At 39.1% G+C, this 21,679-nt stretch overlaps 1 protein-coding gene across 1 annotated transcript; it reads left to right on the forward strand.

Moving 5' to 3' along the window:
* The first annotated feature begins 83 nt into the window (after positions 1-83).
* On the forward strand, positions 84-19,701 carry GRK7 (G protein-coupled receptor kinase 7). Its single transcript, XM_064720980.1, has 4 exons — positions 84-1,341; positions 2,089-2,526; positions 14,192-14,463; positions 18,605-19,701. Exons 1-4 carry the CDS (start codon positions 592-594, stop codon positions 18,945-18,947), a joined length of 1,803 nt encoding a protein of 600 aa, XP_064577050.1. The 5' UTR covers positions 84-591; the 3' UTR covers positions 18,948-19,701.
* The last annotated feature ends 1,978 nt before the right edge of the window (positions 19,702-21,679 follow it).

Genomic DNA, 21,679 nt, shown 5'->3' on the forward strand with positions numbered 1-21,679 from the left:
TAGACCAGTGGCAGTTCTTAGCCTCTGCATGTAATCTGCTCAGACAGAGCCACGCAAGGCAGCAGGGCTTGCATGAACTGTCTGTGGGGCTCAGTCACTGATGTTGAATATAACTTGAGCTTTGGAGGTGTGAATGCTCAAAGCATGAGTTGTGTCATTCATCTATATCAAGATCTTTTAGGCATGGCAGATTTGTGATAAAAGCTTTTCATAAAACCAGTTGTTAGTGTGCTGGTGTTTGATATCGACCAGGGGAGATCCAGGCCTGTCCTGCTGACTGTGGCCAAAGAGCTTCGAGTTGGAGAAAGTGCATGTATTGCAGCCATGAGTCTCTGCATGTTCCCAGCAGCCAGGGACAGTGCATGTAGAGGGAATGTTGGCACATTTAAAGGTTATCAGGGCCCATTCTGAAAAACACCAGCTGAACCACGTGCACTTGGTACTGCCAGTGGGAAGGTTTGCCTAGGGTGTCGTCCCTCAGCTATACATAGCAAACTCAAAGCTTCTTACAGAGAAACCTCTTACCAGTCACTTTCCACAAATGGTGCCTATACCTAAAGGTACTTAGTGAAAATCCTTGAGAGGTATTTAATGCAAAAGCAGTTCGTTTCCCTGGTGTTTTTCAGAAGCCCTCACACACCACTAGCAGGGAGAAGTGCAGTGCAGCTACAGCACAGCTCCTGGGCCAGTTACTCATTTTGTCTGAACCAGGCTCTGCCACCCCAAGGGCTTGCCAAGATGTGTGACATGGGGGGGCTCGACAACCTGATTGCCAACACTGCCTACCTCCAGGCAAGGAAGAGTGGAGAAGGAGACACCAAGGAGATGCAAAAGAGGCGTAGGAGCCTCTCGCTGCCCAAGATTGAGGACTGCAAAGAGCAGAGAGAGTCTGTTGCTGGTGATTATGACAGTATCTGTGAGCAGCAGCCCATTGGCAAGAAATTCTTCAGAGATTTCTTAGAGACAGTGCCAGAATATTTGTTAGCTAGAGACTTCCTGGATGAGGTGTCAAGCTGGGAGTTGGCAGAGGACAATATCAAGAGCAGTTGCATGGAGATTATGGTCACCAATTATCTTAAGGAAGGCGGCAGAAACTATCTGTCTTTCATGAGCTCTGACTTGGTCAGCAAATGCAAAGCAGCTACTGTAAAAGACTATGAGAACATCGTGCAGCTGGCCAAGGAGGAAACCAAAGTCTTCTTTAAAGACAAGCCTTTCCAGGACTTCCAGAACAGCCCCTTCTATGACAAATTCATCCAATGGAAAGTGTTTGAGAAGCAACCAGTAACTGAAAAATACTTCTCTGAGTTCCGAGTGCTGGGCAAAGGTGGCTTTGGAGAGGTAAGAGCTTGTACTTTTAGGGATGTGAGTCATCTCTCCCCTTTCAAGACTAGCCAGGTGGGTTTGCAAAGAGCAGTGGATTAAGCCACTCTATGAAGATTTGTAAAATGTGCCCCTCCAGACTACCCATTTTCCAGAAATCAGGCTGGGTTATTTATACTGTGATAGAGGCTCTTGTTGGTAAAAAGCTACTTTAACATTTTTATATTCTGTATCTATGCTAGTTAAAAAAGCAGGCTTCTTTACAAAAACTTGCATAAATGTTCATGTAGTGAGCTAAGTCTGCTCCTTGACATCATTTTAGCCTGTGCTACCTCACACACTCCCAGATAATTCCTAGCTGCGGTTTAGGGAAAAGCACACATCAGGATCTGTTCCCAAACTTCTGTATGAAGGTTTTTTGAGAGTCAAGAGAGTTTAACTGTACAGATGCCATCTGTATATGCTCCTTATTCTCATGGTTACAGATTTTTTTCTTGTCCCTTTCCTGTTATTTGCTAATACATGCCTACTAGTGGCATCCTCAAGAACTTTGCCTCAGGGCCACGATAAACTACTGGTCCAGAACAGAACTGATTGTGCACTTGTTTTTTCTTGTTTTCTGTGCTGATATATTCTTCATAGAAGTTAGCATCAGCAGCTACTGATAGGCATCAGTGATTGCCCAGTTCCTGTCTGTCACTACCCTTAATATTCCACTCTCTGTGTAAAATTCCTTCATTACCTTTCCATGTGCATCTTCTCTAGGTTTGTGCCATCCAGGTCAAAAATACTGGCAAGATGTATGCCTGCAAGAAACTGGATAAGAAAAGGTTGAAAAAGAAAAGTGGAGAGAAGATGGCCCTGCTGGAGAAAGAGATCCTGGAGAAGGTCAACAGCCCTTTCATAGTCACACTAGCTTATGCCTATGAGACCAAAACCCATCTGTGTCTTGTTATGAGCCTCATGAATGGAGGGGATCTGAAGTATCACATCTACAATGTGGGAGAAAGGGGTTTGGAAATGAAAAGGATCATCTTTTACTCAGCTCAGATAACCTGTGGGATTCTGCATCTCCATTCCATCAAAATTGTGTACCGGGATATGAAACCAGAGAATGTCCTCCTGGATGATAATGGGAATTGCAGACTGTCTGATCTTGGATTGGCAGTGCAAGTCAAAGAGGGAAAGAGCATCACCCAGAGGGTGAGTACAAATTCTTTAACGTGGCCAGTGGAAGTGCAGCCATTCTATTTCTAATGCCTTATGAGACCAAGACTTAATTCCCCGGAACTGATTCTGTGCTAAAGACCAAATGTAGTCATTTCATTCTGAGAGACAGGTCCTAAGAAGATTTGGTTTATTAACTCTTTAGCTGCTGCATGTGGTAAAATAACTTCTTTTGTACAGAAACAGTAGAATCTATTTGACCTTTTTCTCTTAAGTTCGTGAACCAATGACTGTAGAGAGGCAGATGTTTTGTGTTTTATGGAATACTGCAGAGTCAGGGACGTAATTGATTGTTTAATGAGCAGCAGTCAAAGATACGGCTCCTCTGTATTCTGCTTTTGCTTCTAGGAGAATATATTTTCTTACACATTACTCTTAAGTGATGCTACTGATTTTATTGCAGGTGTGTGGTGCTGCATGAGAAGTTATTTCCAGCCCTCCTTCCCCACACAAATTAATTCCTGAAACAGTTAGCAGACTTGACAGTTTGTAAATGTCCATGCCTGTCTACATGTAGGAAGAAAAACATGGATGACCAAATAGATTTTTTGTAAATTAGATTGTGCAGCACTTCAGCTGGGCCTCTGGTCATCCCAAACTAACTTGGATATGTAATAATGTCAGGAGATTTACACAAAAAAATATGTATTGCTTAACTGTGAAAAAGCCATATTTCTCTCAAGGTATCTGGAGCTTAAAGATGTGCATAATGAGAAATACACAAGGAAAATGAAGAAATGAAAGCCACATTATAAACTGGTCTGTGTTAAACTCCCCAAGTTCACATTAGAAATTCAGTGGAAGAGAGGACCCACTGATGGCCTTCTACATCATGTTTGAGTGCACATCTTTTGTTGTTGTTAAATTCAGTACTTTTGAAGGGTCTTTTCATTCCCTGGCAATATAAGAAGTTTGTACTATGAGTGGTTTTAGTTCTTGACGAAGGAGTATGTAGACATTGCTGTATGTATAAATAGTAAATAATTTTAAAATTAAACTTCATGGTGTTTTGAATACAAAAATACAGCTTCTGTGCAAGCTAAGGCAGGTTTTTCAGTAGAGCTTATGTGAAATGAGAGTGTTGTTTTGTTTGTAAAGATGGCATTTGCATCAGTGAACCCAAAGGTGTAAACCTGATTGGGCTTTGCAAGAGGCATGCAGTTACTAGGATCAGAACAAATAGTTTTGTCAAAGGGCAATTTTTCATACTTTTAAATATGTGGGGTTTGGCAAAACGAAAAAACCTCAAAATTGAAGAGTGTGTTTAGCAATATGTAACCACTTTTGTTGGTATTAGGGTAGAATCTCAAAGCAATATTGGACAAGGTGTTATTCTGCCTTACCTTCTGTGAAGCCATCAAATTGTTAGTGCCTTTTCTTTTGTCATTTTTAGAAGCTCTAGTCACCATTATACGGTTGCTTTTATTAAAGCAAAAACTGCAATGAATAATGTGCTACATGATTGTAATGTTTTTTAAGGAATTTCAGTTAAAGGCAGTTTTATTCATACTTTACGTTGAAATAGGACATGGAAGAAAAAGATTTTTTGTGTATGTGTTTGTATCATAGCTATAAACTAGTTAAATGAATAATTCCCTTTTATTTTCATTTTTGTAAAATAGTCATATTTGAAAGCTTCTAAAAAATGTTATATGAGAACTGGATATCATTATTATTTATACTCATGTCATACACAGGAAGACCAAAGAACACATTTACAAAATTTACATTAAGCTTCACCATGTACTCCTGTCAGAAAGGAAAAATGGTGTTGTTATTTTTTGTCTACTAATTGTAGTTACATTCTGACTTAAAATTATCTGAAAAATGACATCATAACATGCTGTTTGAGTATGCCTGCCAAATCGTTATCACTTACCAAACCTATACATATCACCTTGTCATTTTTCACCCAAAGGAAAGTATGGCTCCAAGCTTTTTCAAATGAAATTTAATCAGTTGCACCATTTTGTGGACACAGTTTTATAAGGGCATTTGTATAAGCTAGAGCAGAATATATATTCCTTGCAGGCCAAATCTGTATTGTACTGATATCTGAGTGCCTAATATCATAAAGCTGTTTCTAGATTTTGGATAATGGTTTAAACTGACAATTTAAGGTTTACAATTTTCAGTCACTAATTAAGGGATATTGCTACTGATCTCTAGTATATAATATAAAGATTTATCTGTGCATTCATTTCATTAAAGATTGCAAAAAATACACTATTTTGATGAATTCTGACAGTGTTTTGCACTCTCATAGCTGTATAGGCCATTAAAGATTAAATTTGTTCTGCTTTCAAAGCAGAAAAAAATTCCTGTCTGGTCATGTATGAATAAATGCACATCACCCATACATCAGCTGGAGGATCCATTAATCCCTTTTGTAAATCTTATTAGGTGATTATGTTATCACATGGCACAAGTAATAAGCTTGTTAATGAGTTCCTGTTTTAGACATTTTCCAAGTTTTCTCATTGAGGATTTGTACAAAATTATAATGTTTATGTACTGTTCATCAGCCAAAAAAGTGTTCTTTGTGGGTAGAAAGGTTTTTTGAATTTTAGATGGATAACTTCAAATGGTCTTAGTAAAAAGTAAAGTGTGTTTACACTTCAGCAAAGCATTGTGCAACTGATGATTCAATACTTATGTAATTGAAGCAGTAGCCTTGGTGTCCTTTAAGTACTGCTGTTACATACACTCCTTTTGAAGGCACCTGTGTGCTCCATACCAATTGGTCATAACTATTAAAAATAAAAATACCTTGCTTTCAGAAACAGTGCTCCTTACAAAGATCTTGAAAGAGTTGGATACCTAGCCTTAGTTTTCTCCCTCTCTTTTCAATTGCTAAAGCAGCAAGGAGAAACATCCAGCTTTCTGTGTGAATGTACTTCAGACTTATACTGTAGTTGTAAGTAATTGATACAGTAATAATTTAATTTTACTAAGTTGCTGATTTGACTTTGTGAAGTGCCAGTTGTCCCTAGAAAGAAGAAATCACAAGAATAAATTAAAATACACAAGTTTGAATAATAACAGTCTTGAAAATAAAAGTAGAAAACACTTTAAAGCTACTTGCAATGTAATTTTCCTTCATTAAACATACATGGATTATAAGGGATCCTCTCATGATAGCTACATGCACCTGTGCAGTCTACCAGGAAATGTGTCTGTGCACATTTAGTCAGGCAGAGCTCTTACTGACATGGCTGGAAACACAAACTCCAGGGGTAATAAAACTATTCAGGACTTCAAATGTCATTATGACTTCCTATAAATGTGCCTGTTGCATCTGATCTGATGTGTTGATCAGATCCTGCAGGAACTAGTTTGTGTCTTAAAATTACGGCTTTTTAAATATTGTTATTTTCTCTGTCTTACATAATTGAAATAGACAACAAGGAGAAACTGAGAGCCTGCAAAGATGGCTTTTACACAGGCAAAGTGTTCTGTCTGTTGTGTTCTAGATTGATTCTAGCACTAGGGGTTTTTTGCATATGAAATGAGGAGCTTCCATCCCCAGTTAATTCCATTTTTCCAGAAGTTAGTGTGTATTTGCTGTTTATTTAGGGAAGAATTTTCTGCCCTTACTGGGTATGGCTTTTGTGAAAAGCAACTGTTGCATGTAAATTGTGAAGAACTTTTGTGCAGATGCATGTGCGAGCCAGAGAGCTTAAATATTGACATAATAACTGTGAAAAATAACATAAACATATTTTTGTAGTATTTATAAAAGTGCATTCATGTCTTCAGAGGTTTCGGGCTTCTTCACAGTTTTCCTGTGCTATGTTTTATATATTTGAAGGACATCATAATATTTTTATAGGAAAAACATGTTTTGGTTAAAATCTTACTCAAAATGTCCTTTTGCCCTCCTGTATGTTTGTTTATTATAAGATTCTATTTCTTAGGAAAACACAAGGAAATCTATTTAGATGTTCCTGAAACTAACAGTTTAATTTCCAGGCAGCTGAAAAGCAGGAGGAGGGTTTAGACTTGTGAAATAAAAAATAACTCAGCAAGCTATTCTACAGTTGACCTTTGTTCACTATCACATGGCATTCTTATTGGATAAGATTCTGTAAAAATTTCTTCTTCGTTTGCTCTTTGAAAAATGACAGCTCTTCATTTGCTCAGAATTAGAAGAACTTGCAGCTGTTTTTCTTACACATTTTGAAGTGTGACATGTAAAATTGATGATATTTTTACTAGCAGAAGTGGGTTCCTAAAAATGTTGATAATCACAGTTGTTATGAGGTGCGTTGTCATGCCAGGTGTTTGAGATTTTTGTCACATCTGAAATGTACTTTACAGAATGCAGCCTTACCCACAATGTCTGTAGGGTCAGTTGGGATCTGTGCAGGGTCCTGAGGGAGCAGGCAGAAGTGCTCACCATCACTTCCCATCATGACTTCCCCAGCATCCCAGAGAACCCAGGAGGTCCCAGTTGGCTGGATTTAGCAAATGTGGTGCCCATCCACATGAAGGGCTAAAGGAGCATCCAGGAAACTCCCAGCCTGTCAGCCTGACCTTGTAGCAGAGTAAATCCCCCTGAGTGTGGGCATGCAGCTCATACAGGACAGCCAGGGGATCACGCCCAGCCAGCGTGGCTTTAGGAAAGGCAGGTCCTGCTTGAGCAGCCTCATCTCCTGCCACGACAGAGGGACCTGCTCTGTGGATGTGTCTGTCTGGACTGTCTAAAGCCTGTGTCACTGTTTGCTCCAGCATCTCCTGGAGAGCGTGGCTGCTCAAGGCCTGCACAGGTGCTCTCTCTGCTGGGTGAAAACAGGCTGGATGGCCGGGCCCAGAGACAGGTGGGGAATGGAATCACATCCAGCTGGCACCTGGTCACTGCTGGGGTTCCCCAGAGCTCGTCCTGGCACCAGCCCTGCTTTATGATCTGGACAAGGGGAGAAAGTGCACTGTCAGGAGTTTGCAGACAGCACCAAGTTGGGTGGGAATGCAGATCTGCTGGAGGGCAGGAAGGCTCTGCAGAGGGATCTGGACAGGCTGGGGTGATGGGCTGATGGCACTGCTACAGGGTTCAGTGAGGCAAAGCAGCAGGTCCTGCACTTGGGTCACAACAACCCCCTGCAGACTGCAGGCTTGGGGAAGAGTGGCTGGAAAGCTGCCCAGTGGGAAGAGAGAGGTGTTGGTCAGCAGCTGGCTAAACATGAGGCAGTGTGTGCCCAGGTGGGCAGAGAGAGGCATCCTGGCCTGTGGCCAGCAGGGCTGGGCAGTGACTGTTCCCCTGTGCTCAGCGCTGGTGAGGCTGCACCTTGAATCTGTATTCAGGTTTGGGCTTCTCACTACCAGAAAGACACTGAGGTGCTGGAGTGTGTCCAGAGAGAGGCAGTGGAGCTGGGAAGGGTCTGGAGCACAAATCTGGTGAGGAGCAGCTGAGGGAACTGCAGAGAGGAGCTCAGGGGGACCTCACTGTTTTTTACAACTCCTTGACGGGAGGTGGTAGCAAAGTGGGGATTGGCCAAGTGTTTTGTTTGTCCTAAATGCTCCATCCTATAATATCTGATTGCTTCCCTGTCTGTGAATGCCATCTCATGTCTTCTCATGACACATCACTGAGGTGGGAGTCTGAGCAGTCAGGATCCAGTCAGGATCTGAGGCAAAGCTTTACGTGTGATCATGCAAGAAGGAAGTGGGGAGCTGCTCTAGAATCCAAAGTTAAGATTCATGCCTAATTACTGGATTGTCCTTTCTCAAGCCCTTTGACTTCCATACAGCAAGAATCTAAACTGAAACCATGTTGTACCTGTGTCTATTTCTCTTCCCAAGGAGGAGCACACAGAGAGCAGTCCCTACTGCACAGAGTGGCTTTTTCTCTTTTGTTGTGCAACTTCCTTTATTGCAGTGATTACTGATGACCAAACTTAAAAGATTAAAAACCAATGCTGGATTTTTTTACTATTCCAGTTAGTGACTTTGAATCCAGGGCCATTTTTTCTTTTTTTCTAATATAGCAAAAATCTGGTTTGTACCTTTTGTGCTTTTGCCTGTGGGGGCTTTTTTTAAAGCACACAGCTTTCCCTATGAAAATTATGTTCTTATGTGAAAATCAAAAAAAGTTTGATCTTGAATCTTACATAAGCATGTGGGATTCATATGCTTATGTAAGATTCAAGATCAAACATGGGATTGGAGCTCCTAAGCTCCAATATTGTCTTTCTCATTATCTTCTCCTGCTACTCTGAAGAGTCCTCCTTGTGCTCTCCTGAATCAGCAGCCCAACAATTCATGATGGGCCATCCCATCAAAAGATCCCTCCTTCTGCTAAGCATTAACAGTCTGCATAAGGATCTTTATTCTGTGTGACTTTCCCGAGTGCCTTTTGCCCTATTTAGATTTACTTCTATCTTCTTTAAAAAAAACCAAAAACAGTTGCCTACTGATTGGGTCAGCTAGTTTCTTGTTATTGTATGAACATGTGGTGAGAAACTGGAGGAACTGCAGTCCTGTGTAACTCATTTAAATTATGCTCTGTTCCTCCTCACAGTGACTTGGGAGAAGAATTAACGTGGTGAAGTGAGTGACACAGGCAGATCAGTGTTCTCCACATCTAGGGCCTGCTAGCTTGTGTGCAGGGAAGAGATTTCTGTGGTCTGTTCCTGCATTCCTGCAGGGTCTATTAAGGCCATTGCTGAGGAGTGGAGGAACAGCTGGACAAGAGAACAAAGCAGGCAGTGGCACCCCTTGGAGGAAGGAAGGACCGAGCCCCAGGAAACAGCTGATAGAGCTAAACTCAGCTTGTTTTTTTTCCTCTGTTCAACAGTTCTTGTGCCATGGCAAACAAAAGATAGACATTCTGATTTGCTTTACTGTTTGGTTTGTTATATCAATTGAGTTTGTTTTGCAGAGATCTGTGGGAAAAGGTAGCAAGATCTAAATCCTAAATCCCATTTCTCGCCATTTGCCTGTTTCTGTGCTGCAGAAAGCCCCAGAGTTGTGTCTTTGCTGCGTGCACCTGCTGGAGCTGGCACAGGGCGCTGTGGAAGGGCTGTCCCCTGGCAGAGGGACGTGGGAGCTGCTGCCCTGCAGGCCTGGTTCTGCTCCCAGCTCTGCTCTGCCAGGTGCCCCTGCACTGCACTGGGCTCTGAGGGCACTTAGTGCTTCTCAGCATCACATCTTGAATTACTAAAAGATTGTAATTATGTGACCTTTGAAAAATTTATGCAGGATCGCATTTCACAAAAGAAACATTTGTATACTTTCAGATGAGTCATTTCTACTATGCCCTGTCAAATCACTCTCAAAGCAATAATTCCACTCAACAGAACTTCTTTGCTAATGTAGCCAAGGGCAGCATTTGATCATTACATTTTAGAGGATTACTGAAAAATTATCTTTGGGTTGTTCTCAAGGTAGTGAAATAAAGGGAAAGTAGATCTGTGAACCTTTTTCAAAAGCAATTAAAATTTAATTGACTTAAATTTATTGACTATTTTTATAATTCAAGCAGCATATGCAAGTAAACCATCCTGCTTATCACAAAAGACAATATTAGATGGAGAGCAAGCAAAAAATAGCTAGTGTTGTATTGACTAGGCTTTAAAAAGTTCTGTGCCTCTACAATGGCATAAGAATTCTGTCTCTAGTAAAAAGTTGGGATAATATAGCATTCTTTGTCATGTTTGTGATATTTTTATAAGATGTTGCCAGGTCAGTGAAGGTGTAATATCACGTGTTTGTGTCTCTGCAAGATCCCTTGATTAGTTAACATATATGTTCAAATGGTTCCTTGTGTTACCAGGAATTATACAGGAAAGAAGAGAATAATGTGCTTAGTCTCACTCAAAACCCACTGAACATCCTAATAGTGTAGAGTTGACAACAAAGGAATTAACTTTGAGTATGGGTTTTTTATTTCCTCTGTTTCCATTGAAAGAGTGAAATTTGTCCATGGAAAGTAAGATCTAGTAAGAAAAAGTGGATTTTGTTTAATATACAGCTTCTGAATTCACTTATCAATTGTACAGAATGAAAACCTCTGCAAAATCATACAAACCTCCTGATTTTTTGTATGATAGACATTCCAGTGTCCCATACTTGGAGATATCCATCCTGAGGCATGATCAGATAATTCTAACTGAATTAAATACTCGATACCAGTCCGTGGGAAATAGACCCCTTCAAAAAATAATGCATTTATCTTTTGTGGTAGCTTTTAATTTCTTTGCTTTCTGTCCTTTTTTTTTTTAATTTTTGCACTAGAATATAATTTACAGTATACTTATTTACTCCACACCTGCCAAGAGTAATTTACTTTCCTTCACTTTTGCTTTGGGAATCAGTAGATAAATTTTCCCCCTAATACATTATTTTTTGTTTCACTGCTAATGAGAGTTGGACAGTTTAATAACTCCCTTCACAAAACTTCTGTTTTACCTCCTTAGATAAACCTCTCCTGAGGCTTTCCTGCCTTTCCTGTTGCCCTGGGATCTCTCTGTTCCTGGAAAGATGATCTGATTTTTACATCTTGTTCTCCATAATGATTAGTGTAGGGATATTAGGTATTACCTTCCCTCTAATGCTGCCTACTCTCCAAAGATAGAAATAAATCTTCATTTGAAGGATCTATGTCCTTCCAGGTGCTGAATAATTCCTTATTTGTGTTCTCTAATATGGCAAATGCTAAAGGCTTTAGCATCTTTCTCCGCAAATCATTTTGCCAAAACGACACATATAGAGAAATAGGTGGAAAAGACTAAAATTTAAGCTCTTTTCTTCCTATCTTCAAATTCCTGCTTTGTTAAAAATAGAGTTTTGTGTATTTCTCCCTCCTTATTGTTTTTTTTCCCCCTTAAAAATCCCTGTTCACTAGTGAAATGTGTTTGCTTCTGCTATAAAATTGTCACGTTTTAGTGCATTTTAAAAATCTCAAATCTTATAAGATCCAGTTTAGATTCCTGCTTCTTGGCCTGTTCCTTCATTGTGAATAGAAGGACAGCTTCAGGGTTGGGAGAGCTTTGGTTTTAGATTGGAGTTTGGATGATATTCTATGAGAAAACCAGCTCATTAAATTCTGAATTGAAATGGTTTGCCATATCAGAGGAATGATATGTTTCTAGACTTCCTCAGATGGAGCTGGATCAGCCCAGTAACAGCTCAAGATTCCAGAGCTACTAATTTAGAGTGTGGAAGTTCAGTTCTTGTTTACATGTAAGCTCACCCACAGCCTGTCACTTCAGCCTGCAGGGAGGCTGTTGTTGGTCCATTCTGTTTTCTGTTAAGTTGTGGTTGTGCTGTCTTTGTGGTCTGTGGTGCTGGCCTTGCTTTCTCTGTTCTTGAGAAACACAAGCACCATGTCAAAGCAGGGCGTTCTTCCAGATGGTGTGTCCTGCTGGAGCCTGCCTTGAACATGCCCATGGAACAGACTGAACTTACTTGGCAATTCCTTCTTTTGAAAAAACAGCTGTGGAAGAGAAAATACAAGTGGAAAGAAACAGTCTGAGAGGAGCTGCCTTGAGACACATCTGTGACAGTAGATTTCTGATTTTTCCATGTCAGATGTATCCAGGTTCTGACTGCTGATGCTAAGTTGCAGCAAAGTAATCTCTTATCAAAAGGACCATATTGTGCTGTCAGGGCACATTTTGATAATAATGTGATTCAATAGTTCTTCAAGGCATTAGTGCCCTAACTTCATCTCAGTAAAAATAAGAATGTTTATTGCTTCCCAGAAGGAGAAAAAAAAGCAAAGAAAAAAGAGTTCCAGAAACCTATTTAGAGCTGTGTTTACTAATCCACAGTGAGCTCTGTGTGCAAGCTTTTGTATCAAAGTTTCTCTACTACTTTCACCTCTCCTCTCCCTTCTAGGTTTTCTGAGGCCAGATGGATCTGGGGTCTGTGGTCTGTGTTTAAGCATTTGTCCCCTTCTCTGAACAGAGCAGCAATCATACCTAAAAATGTAATACTGTCAGGGTATCTCTCAATATTTTAGTTAGAGAAACCCACTGTAAGCAGTGCAGATTGCCTGTGGGATGATGTCAGCAGCTGCAGTGCTGTGCTGCTCCTCTGTACTTCTGTAGCTTTAGTGAGAGAGGCAACTGTTCGCTTTTAACCTTTCCTTTTGCTTTCAACCTGACTGATACTTCTGTTCTTCTCATCTCATTTCTGTTTTCAAGTCAAAACAAAACCCCAAACTACAAGGAGAGAAAATAAAGTGGATTTAATTTTCTGTCTGTTAGGCTTATGCTTTAATTGATGCTAAGATGTTCCCTCTTGCACACATTGTTACAGTAGAGACATTATATGTCATAATGTGTAGTGACACAAGCTGAAGTTTGTGCGGGGACTTGACTTGGAAGTACTGTGCCTAAATGTGCAAAAATCAGAGGGGTTATCCAACCCCATAAAATAAAATTAATCTGTTGAGCTGTACTTTTTATAAATACAATTTGTCCAAATGAGCTTAGCTTTACCTTTTTCTAACTGTTTTGCTTTGGAGTGAATCTCTGTCACTGATTGTATTCTGATACAGTAATAATGACCATCCTGAGTAAGCTTTAGTGGGATTTTGCACAGACACAGTTTTAAATTGTTACACTGGTAATACATCAGTCCCAGTATTTAAATAATATATGAGAGGTTCGAGCAACTTCTGACTGATAACTTCTGGTTATCACTGTTAGCTGCTTCTGGGAGATAAATCATATAGAGCATGAGACACAGCAGTAAACGTGGGTTCAGCTGAGGAAATGCTGTTGTGATTGAAATCCCACATCCTCACTCATGCAACAGTGCAGCAGAGAGAGCTGATCCCCCGGTTCCCTGCCAGGTGAATCAGCTCCCTGGGGCCACAGGCAGCAGGAGCTATTTCAGTCCCTGCAGCGTCCCCCAAGGGAAGAGAGCAGGCACATGTCCCTCTCAAAGAGTGGCCATTTCTTCTCTCACAGAAGGGGCCATTTGTGCTATGAATAGTCTTTATTCAGGCATCTTTTTTTAGTTGGGAAGTATGAACTTGTTCCTTCACCTAAATGTGTGTAATTTATTAATTATCATTTTCACAGGTTTACTTTCTTAGAGTGGTTTTTAAGAGTTTTCCTTGGCCCTTGGTGGTAGAACATTTATCCAGAAACCAAGAGGGAGGAAGCTGAGAACTTCCTCATTGCAGCTCAGCTACTGGCTTGATGAGAATTTTCTCACTGGCAGCAGAGCCCTGTGTTGGACCAATTACATAACCATTGCACAGGGTGGGAATGAGTGACTGTTTTGCCTGGGTTTTGTATTTTTTAAAATCTTATCACGTTGATTGCTACTCGTGTTTACACACCAAAACTAAGAATATCTTCAATGAAAAAAAAATGGAGGAAGAAAGCAAGCTAGCCATGAATTTAAAATTAAACCACTTTTAGGTAGAAATTGCACTGACATTTCAACTTTGAAAAGCATCTTTAAGACAGTTTTCTTATGTGCCAAGGTGTTTAAAGAGAGATATGGTCCATGTCCTAAAAGAGTTATACCTCACCAATTCTAGATTTAAAAAAAGGTCAGGGTTTCTAGATACAAAATATATCAGTAGAATTACTAATATTTTGGAAGAATTATAGACTAGTCTGTTTAACTGCATGCATTTCACTCCTGGCATTGTAAAGTAAACCTGTCTGTGTGTTTGCCATAGGCTGGCACAAATGGCTACATGGCTCCCGAGATCCTGAAGGAAGAGGACTACAGCTATCCTGTGGACTGGTTTGCTATGGGCTGCACTATTTATGAGATGGTTGCTGGGAGAACACCATTCAAGGATTTCAAAGAAAAGGTCAATAAGGATGAGGTTAGAAGAAGAACTCTGGAAGATGAGGTGAAATTTGAACATGCTGGCTTTACAGAAGAAGCAAAAGATATTTGCAAGCTGTTTTTGGCTAAGAAAAAAGAGGAACGTTTGGGAAGCAGGTATGCCTTCTCAGTCTCAGTGCAAGGGAAATTAAAGCTGCAAGCAATATAGTTATTTCACTCATTGCAAAAATAGGTTAGGACTTCACTTTCTACAGAGTAATGGATTTTCCCTTTCACTTCTAGGAAGAAAGAGGTGGAAAGTATTGAAGATAATATGGAAATAAGGAATATTGTTGCAATAGTGTGATCATCTATCCTCACTCCAGATGACTCATAGGAGTTGTCTTCTTGTTATTTTCTGTGTTAGACTCTATATAGTTTTGGGAGAAAGAGTCAGAAGGGTTTTTCTTACACGTTCTTTCCTAAAGATAAAGGATATTTCAGTGGCCACCTGCATCCCTGCTAGTGCAGACTGAATGCAGATATTAGGCTGTAGTGCTTACTGGAATGATGTGGGCAGAAATCCAGATCTGCAATGTGGATTCTCTTCCCTGCAGATATCTAATTTGCAAGGCTGCATCATTGGCTTCTAACTGAAGAGACCTTAACCCCTCTGTTTTGCTCAAGTGCTTTTAAAAAATGCTGTAGAAGTTCTGGTCATCCTGACTCATTCCAGGGAGAAAAAGAGTATTTGGCACAAATTCCTATAAAGCATTTCTGGGCATTTCAGAGGTGGCTTTGGGTTGATGAACACTAGTGGATTTATCCATGACTTAGCAGTTTTAAGGAAATGTTCAATAAGAAGAGAATTGCAAAGCTAAACCTTGTAATATTTAACTTGTAATAGCTCTGATCCCTCTGATATGTGCTTGTGTGTGTGTATAAATAATTTAGTGCATTTCTATTTAGACAGATTGCAGATCTACATTTGCAATATAGACAAATTAAAGAAATATAATAAAAATGTGAAAAATTAATAGGAAACCAATAATATCTATCTTTAGAATACACAATGATTTGAATAATCTGTAAATAGAGATGTATGTATCAGGTGCTTTTCCAGTCTAAAGGTGGAATTGACAAAGCATCTCATTGAGAAAGCAGAGATAGTCTTCTAAATTTATATTTCATAGCAACGTGAAACAGTTTTTCAAAATGTTAGGCAAACATTTGTCTAAAAGAATTAAATCTAATGAAATATAATAGATCATTAATACACATATTCTTAATATTCTGTTGCTAAATGAGGACAGCTACTCTTGTGCCCGATGAATTTTCCCAGCAACTGTGCAAGGAGAAAAAAGTTATTTTCAGCATATGGAGTATGTTTAATACAAACTCTATATTGTTTTAGTATGTTTTAAAAGTTTACTTTAAAAGTAAATTTAACACAAAAACATTCAGATCACTCTAACTTAAAGTCAGCATACTTTGCAGACATTTGGACTTACAGCACTTTGTGAAGTAAACAAATTTCAGAGTAGGGGAAAATGAAATTTAGAATTGTGTCTTGGTTGAGGTCATTCAGCAAGTCTGAAACAAAACCAGTAACAGACTATTGACTTACTGTAAGCACATTGCCTTTTCCAGGGGAATAATTTACAATCTTTCTGCCTGCTTTTTGTTCCATAACTTCTCAGCAAAATGCGAAATGCACACAGAAGGGTTAATGCACATAGTATCTTTAATTTTCTCTGTTAAGATATCCTTCCTCTGATGTGTCATACTTGGAGAAGGCAGACAATAAATAGGATGTATACCCTGGGCATGATACAGAATAAAAGCATGCATGAACCTCTTAAACAGGGTGATACTATTCAGGACAGCTGTGTGTTATGTAAAGATTAGCACTGTAATTCTCCTAAGGACAACAAGAGCTTGGGTTATCCACAGCACTGCCTGTTGCATAAGTTAAAGCTGCTCAAAGACAGCTTTATTTTGTACACCTGACCTTTTAAAACACTCCACTCTTCTACTGAAGATGTGGTTTCACTAGCTAACTCAGGGAAGATGTAGCCCCTTTTCTCCACTCAAGTATTTTGAGATTAAAATCTCAAATCCTGAACCTGTAAAGTGATTTAATTTTTTTTAATGGAAGAATACAAAATTGACCAAGTTCATTTGCTCTTCCTATTAAAGTTATGTAAAAATGCAGTTCACAGAGGATGAGCTCAAGTTCCTCTCCAGCTAGTTGGAAGATGTCTCAGTTCCAGTAGATGGCATTCATGTAGCTTTACATTTTTTAACTTTTTATGGTTTCAGGACAAGGAACACTGCAGCAATCCATTTTGCTGCCTCCACCAGTTTCTAGTGCTCTTTGGTTTATGTTACAGAAAGGAAAAGCAAAATAAGGGGAGATTTTTGTGAGTGCCTCTGCCCAGTCAGCACTCCTGGCTTACCAGTGTCCCAGGACACCAGTTAATTTGAACAGCAGCTGAAATGCATTTCAGGCTAACAGTGAATGTAAATAAATAATTTCAGGCTTCTCAAGTACTTGGTTATCACTGGCTAGGTAAGGTAGGAGATGATTATGCAAGCCTATGGATATGCAGAAATCAAGATCCTTAATCTGTACATTCATAATTTTGTTCATATGGTGCTTTGGGGTTGAAAACATAATATTTTTCATTGCTCAGCGTGCCTGGATGGCAGCATCTACCATTCTTCATGTTGTGGCATCCTGCTTATTCATGGTGGTGCACCACAGTGGGTAGCAGCTGGTGGTGGCTTGCTCAGAAGAACTGGGCAGCAGAGGTGCAAAGTAACAATTTTCCAGCAAGGGGCTGAAAAGAGCAGCTGGTGGTTTCATCTCTGCTGTGCCCAGGGAGCACCAAGGCAGGCCAGAAGCACAGCAGGCAGCGTGAGGAACAGGCAGTGGTGCCAAGGTGGAAGAGCTGTTCTGCATACATGGAAATTAAGATTTAAAAAAATAAAGATTTTTCCATAATCACACAAATCTGCTGCTTCTGTATGGTGCTTCTGCACATTTGTGAAGATAAAAACACTTGCCAAGGGTTTGCATTACATTTTATTAATATAACATTGTCTACAAATACATGAGGGCTTGCACTTTGCTAAGTTTGATTTTGTAAGGAGATTGGAAAAGAAGAAAGCTGTGTTAGGAACTACCATTTTCTGGGGCCAAAACACAGACAAATTTGATTTTCCTATATTACTGTTTTCAAGAGCAGTGCATCCATAAATATGTTAAAGAAAGAATGCATAGGTGTGGAAAAGACAGGGCTCCTCTATGCTCCACCTTTCTCTAGAATTCCAAATTCAGACTTTGCATGCCTTGACACTAGAGGCACAGTTCAAAAGCTGTGGTCTTTGGTCATGTTTCAACAAGCACACGTTTGAGGCTCAGATGATTTTTATCACCAGAAAATATCCCACAAGTCTCGCTACAGGTCTGTAGTGAAACAATTCACTAGTTCTTTTACAGCTGAAGTTCTCCCTGAGGTCTGTAATTGTTTTTTGTAAGATTTATTTAACTTAAGGATTTAAAATTATTTAGTCCTTTCTTGTTTTTATTATTAGGTTTTAGCTATATTAATAAAGGATTATATTTGTGACAGTGGCACATCTGCTTTTGTTAACGTCATCATCTGTGAATCTCTTGCCTAAAAAAATCTTTGTTAATTTATAAGAGTAGTTACTTTGAATGAACTGTCACTATAAGTGGGATTGTTCATTTGAGTGACATAACTGAGTTTTAGGATATAAATGTGTAGATGCTTTAAATTAAGATAAAATGAGAATTTGCATTTGTCACCAGCTTCCTGTTCAGACTGTTGCTGCTCAGAGTTGGTCTATAGATGTATTGACCCAATATACCCCATTCTAGAGTTTCATACATTCTTACCCTCTGGTACAGATACTCTTATCCCATAGATACAGAGCCAATCATTGAACTTCCCTTGTGGGACAGCAGATCCAGTACTCCCCCTCCCCTCCCTGCTGCAGGTTCAGTTCTGGTGGAAGTGTAGCTTTGGCTGGGGTGTCCCAGATGCAGCTCCTGCCTGGGCTGATTTACCCTGAGAGGTGCAGGAATGGCATCAGAATGTTTTCAGCTGCTCAGATTATGCTGTACTATCCAGCATTCCTTGGTTAGGAAAAAAGGAATTGTGTTGCATGATGTATATATATATATATCTATATATGTATATCTAAAGTACTGTCATGTACAAAACACAGACACTCCTGTATCTCTCTGAGAGCAAAACACACTGATGGACAAACTTTTGTTTTATTGCAGGAATGAAGACGATGACCCAAGAAAACACAGCTTCTTCAAAACGATAAATTTCCACAGGTTAGAGGCAAACCTTGTTGACCCTCCATTTGTGCCAGATCCATCAGTTGTCTATGCCAAAGATGTTGCAGACATTGCTGACTTCTCTGAAATACGAGGAATTGAGTTTGATGACAAAGACAAGAAGTTCTTCAAAAAGTTTGCGACAGGTGCTGTCCCTATACCCTGGCAGGAGGAAATCATCGAGACGGGACTGTTTGACGAACTGAACGACCCCAACAGAGTGGTTTCTGGAGGTTATGCAAACGGAGGGGAAGCTAAGTCAGGAGTTTGTTTGTTGTTGTAATTATATCGTTACGTAATTATATCGTTTCTACCAAAAAGAGTAGAAACCGCCTCAGAACTTTCCATATTCTGACTCTGTTTCAGAAACTCAGTACACCTGTTTGAGAAGAGCCAGCCAGTGTAATGTGACATTGACAGGCTGTGTAGGACCACCAGCTGAATAGACTGTATTATTTTCCTTTGCTCTAAGAAAGGAGATATTTTTGTGTTATTGGATATGAATCAAATGAAGACCCATATTTCTCCAAGAAGCTTAGAATAGAAATTCTGAAATACAGAAAGCATTGTTAGAGTGAAGAGGCAAAGCTTTTGAAAATGACTGTTTCTGCTTTCAATACAATGAATCATTGGTTTTCTTTCTTTTTTTCTTGTTATTTCTACTAACATTTCCTCTTTATTCCACAGTTTTCAGGAAGGATTTTTAAATTTTCAGGTAATCTCGTACAATGGAGCTCATATACCCTGTCCAACTTGGAATCTTACTGGCTAGCCAGTCTGTCTGTTAAATTCTGTAGGGTTTTGGGTGGTTTATTGTAATATGTTCAAATTGTCATAAGATATAAAGAAAGCTCTACATATCACTTGGAAATAAGAACAACAGGATCAAACTTTTTTCAAAAGTGATTTTAATGGAGTGAAGATAAGATTGCACCAATGCAATGGAATAAAGCATTTATTTATTATTATTATTAAGTGTATTCTTATAAGTGATAATACTATATACAAAGAAAACATATTTACAAGTAAATACACATTCCTTTTGGCAATTTTAAAGTTTTATCAGATTTCCTGATAATTTTTCTGTATTTTGGTGATAAATTAAGCTACAGATAGATCAAAGCAATTTGTAATTGATTTTTACAATACATTTATTTCAGTGTAATGTAGATTTTAATTCAAGTTGCAAAATGCATTATACTGTTGAGTGGTGTAATGGTGAAAAAGTTATGTATGCAAGTTGAAACTATCTTCAAATGTTTATTGATTCTAATGCAAATTTTGAAGTGTTTTTATTTTTCAATTTTATGACAACCTAAATTGAATTACTTGGGAATATTGCTATGAATACTTGCTCCTGGTGAAGTGTATTACTCATGAGATGCCTCCTGCTGATTTTCTGTGATAAGAAAATAGGCAGTTGTTCTTTGCACAACTTTTAAAACTGACCCTGCACATGCTGGTCACTGTCATCTATCCAGCCATAATTTCCATTGACTGAAGTGGAAGTGGAAGCTGCTTCATTCCTTGGAGACCTGGAGGCTGCAAATGCCCCATTTTCTGTTTTTCATACAGCAAACTTCTTACTGAACTCAAGGACTGCTTTTGGCTAGACACTGGTATGAACTCACATGTCTGTTTCAGAGGAGGAAAACCTGTATATACAATGTCTTCTGTACTCAGGTCTGTCATGTGGAACACTGGTATTGGTATTTATTTATAACCTAATAGCACGTCCCAAACTCTTAATTTTAAATACTGTAAGTATTTTAGTCACAGCTAAGTAATACATTGGTAATACTTTGTGTTGTTCTGAGTAGAAAAAGAATTGCTCTTTTTTCCTTTTAAATTTGCTTTTCCGGTGCTTTATATACTTAATATTGAAGTGAAAAATCAAGAACAGTTTTACTTAGGATTAGTGGGTAATTCTGTTTATGAATTATGAGCATAAAATTGTCTGCCTTTTGAATGGAGACTTTCTGTCAAATAATTGAAAACAATATAAGTGGAATTCTGGTTTTTTAATTGAGAAGGATGATCCTGAAAGATGGTGAAAAGCAGAGGAGGTTGAGAGAAGAGTGATGTCATCCTGGCATGGATTTACAAGAGTGCTTCCACTATTGACATCCATTGATTTTATTTCTCATTGCTCCCACCTGTAGAAAGCTCTTACAGTGGTAGTAAATACACTAGAGTAGTATATTTAAGAAGCCAAGATAGAAAACTTTGTTCTTACCTGCATTTTAAAAAGCCCACAAAACACAAAGTTACACAAAACCCAAACCACCACCTGATTGCAGCTAGGGGAGACATGTTAGTGCTAGTGGCATCAAACCTTTCTCCTGAATTGATATACCTCAAATCCAATGAAAAAGCTGTTTCAAAAACCCTCCAGAACCATAAAGCAGAACCATCCTCTGAAATGGCCATAGGTTTTCCAGTGCATAACTGAGTTTTAAATTGCCATTTGGAAAGAGGTTATGTACAGACAGAACCAGAATTTAATGTCTTGTTAGAATCACATATTCCCAGTGATAGTGGGTGCTGCAAGGCTGCATTTTTCAAAATGTGTTGCAATACTGAGATCTGTGAATTTGGGACACCCTGTGGGCTTAACATTGGGTTATTTAGTTTTAGAAATGTTGTGGTGTCAGTAATCCCAGCAGGATGTGCATCAGTGAGATCCATAATGTTAAGTGTTTCATGAATCATTCAGAGTAACACATCAAAGTCTGATAATGCACAGTTTGGCACAGTGTATGACAGAGAAGAATGTGTTAGTTTGAAATATTCATTTTAATTTTCTAAATTCACTTTTCACAACATGGACAACTTCTTTTTGCACCTTGGAAGGGAGGCAGGGCAATTATTTCTGTATTCCCATTAGCACTTTCAGTGAGTCTTTTAAAAATTATTTTCACCTTTTTTTAAAGAATCTGTGAAATACTTTGTTCTTTCCTTCTTCCTGCTACTGTAAAATTCCTTGTTAAACTTCCAGGAGCAAAGTTCTTTCAA

Source organism: Zonotrichia leucophrys, chromosome 9 (genome assembly GCF_028769735.1).
Source record: "Zonotrichia leucophrys gambelii isolate GWCS_2022_RI chromosome 9, RI_Zleu_2.0, whole genome shotgun sequence".
Taxonomy (NCBI): domain Eukaryota; kingdom Metazoa; phylum Chordata; class Aves; order Passeriformes; family Passerellidae; genus Zonotrichia; species Zonotrichia leucophrys.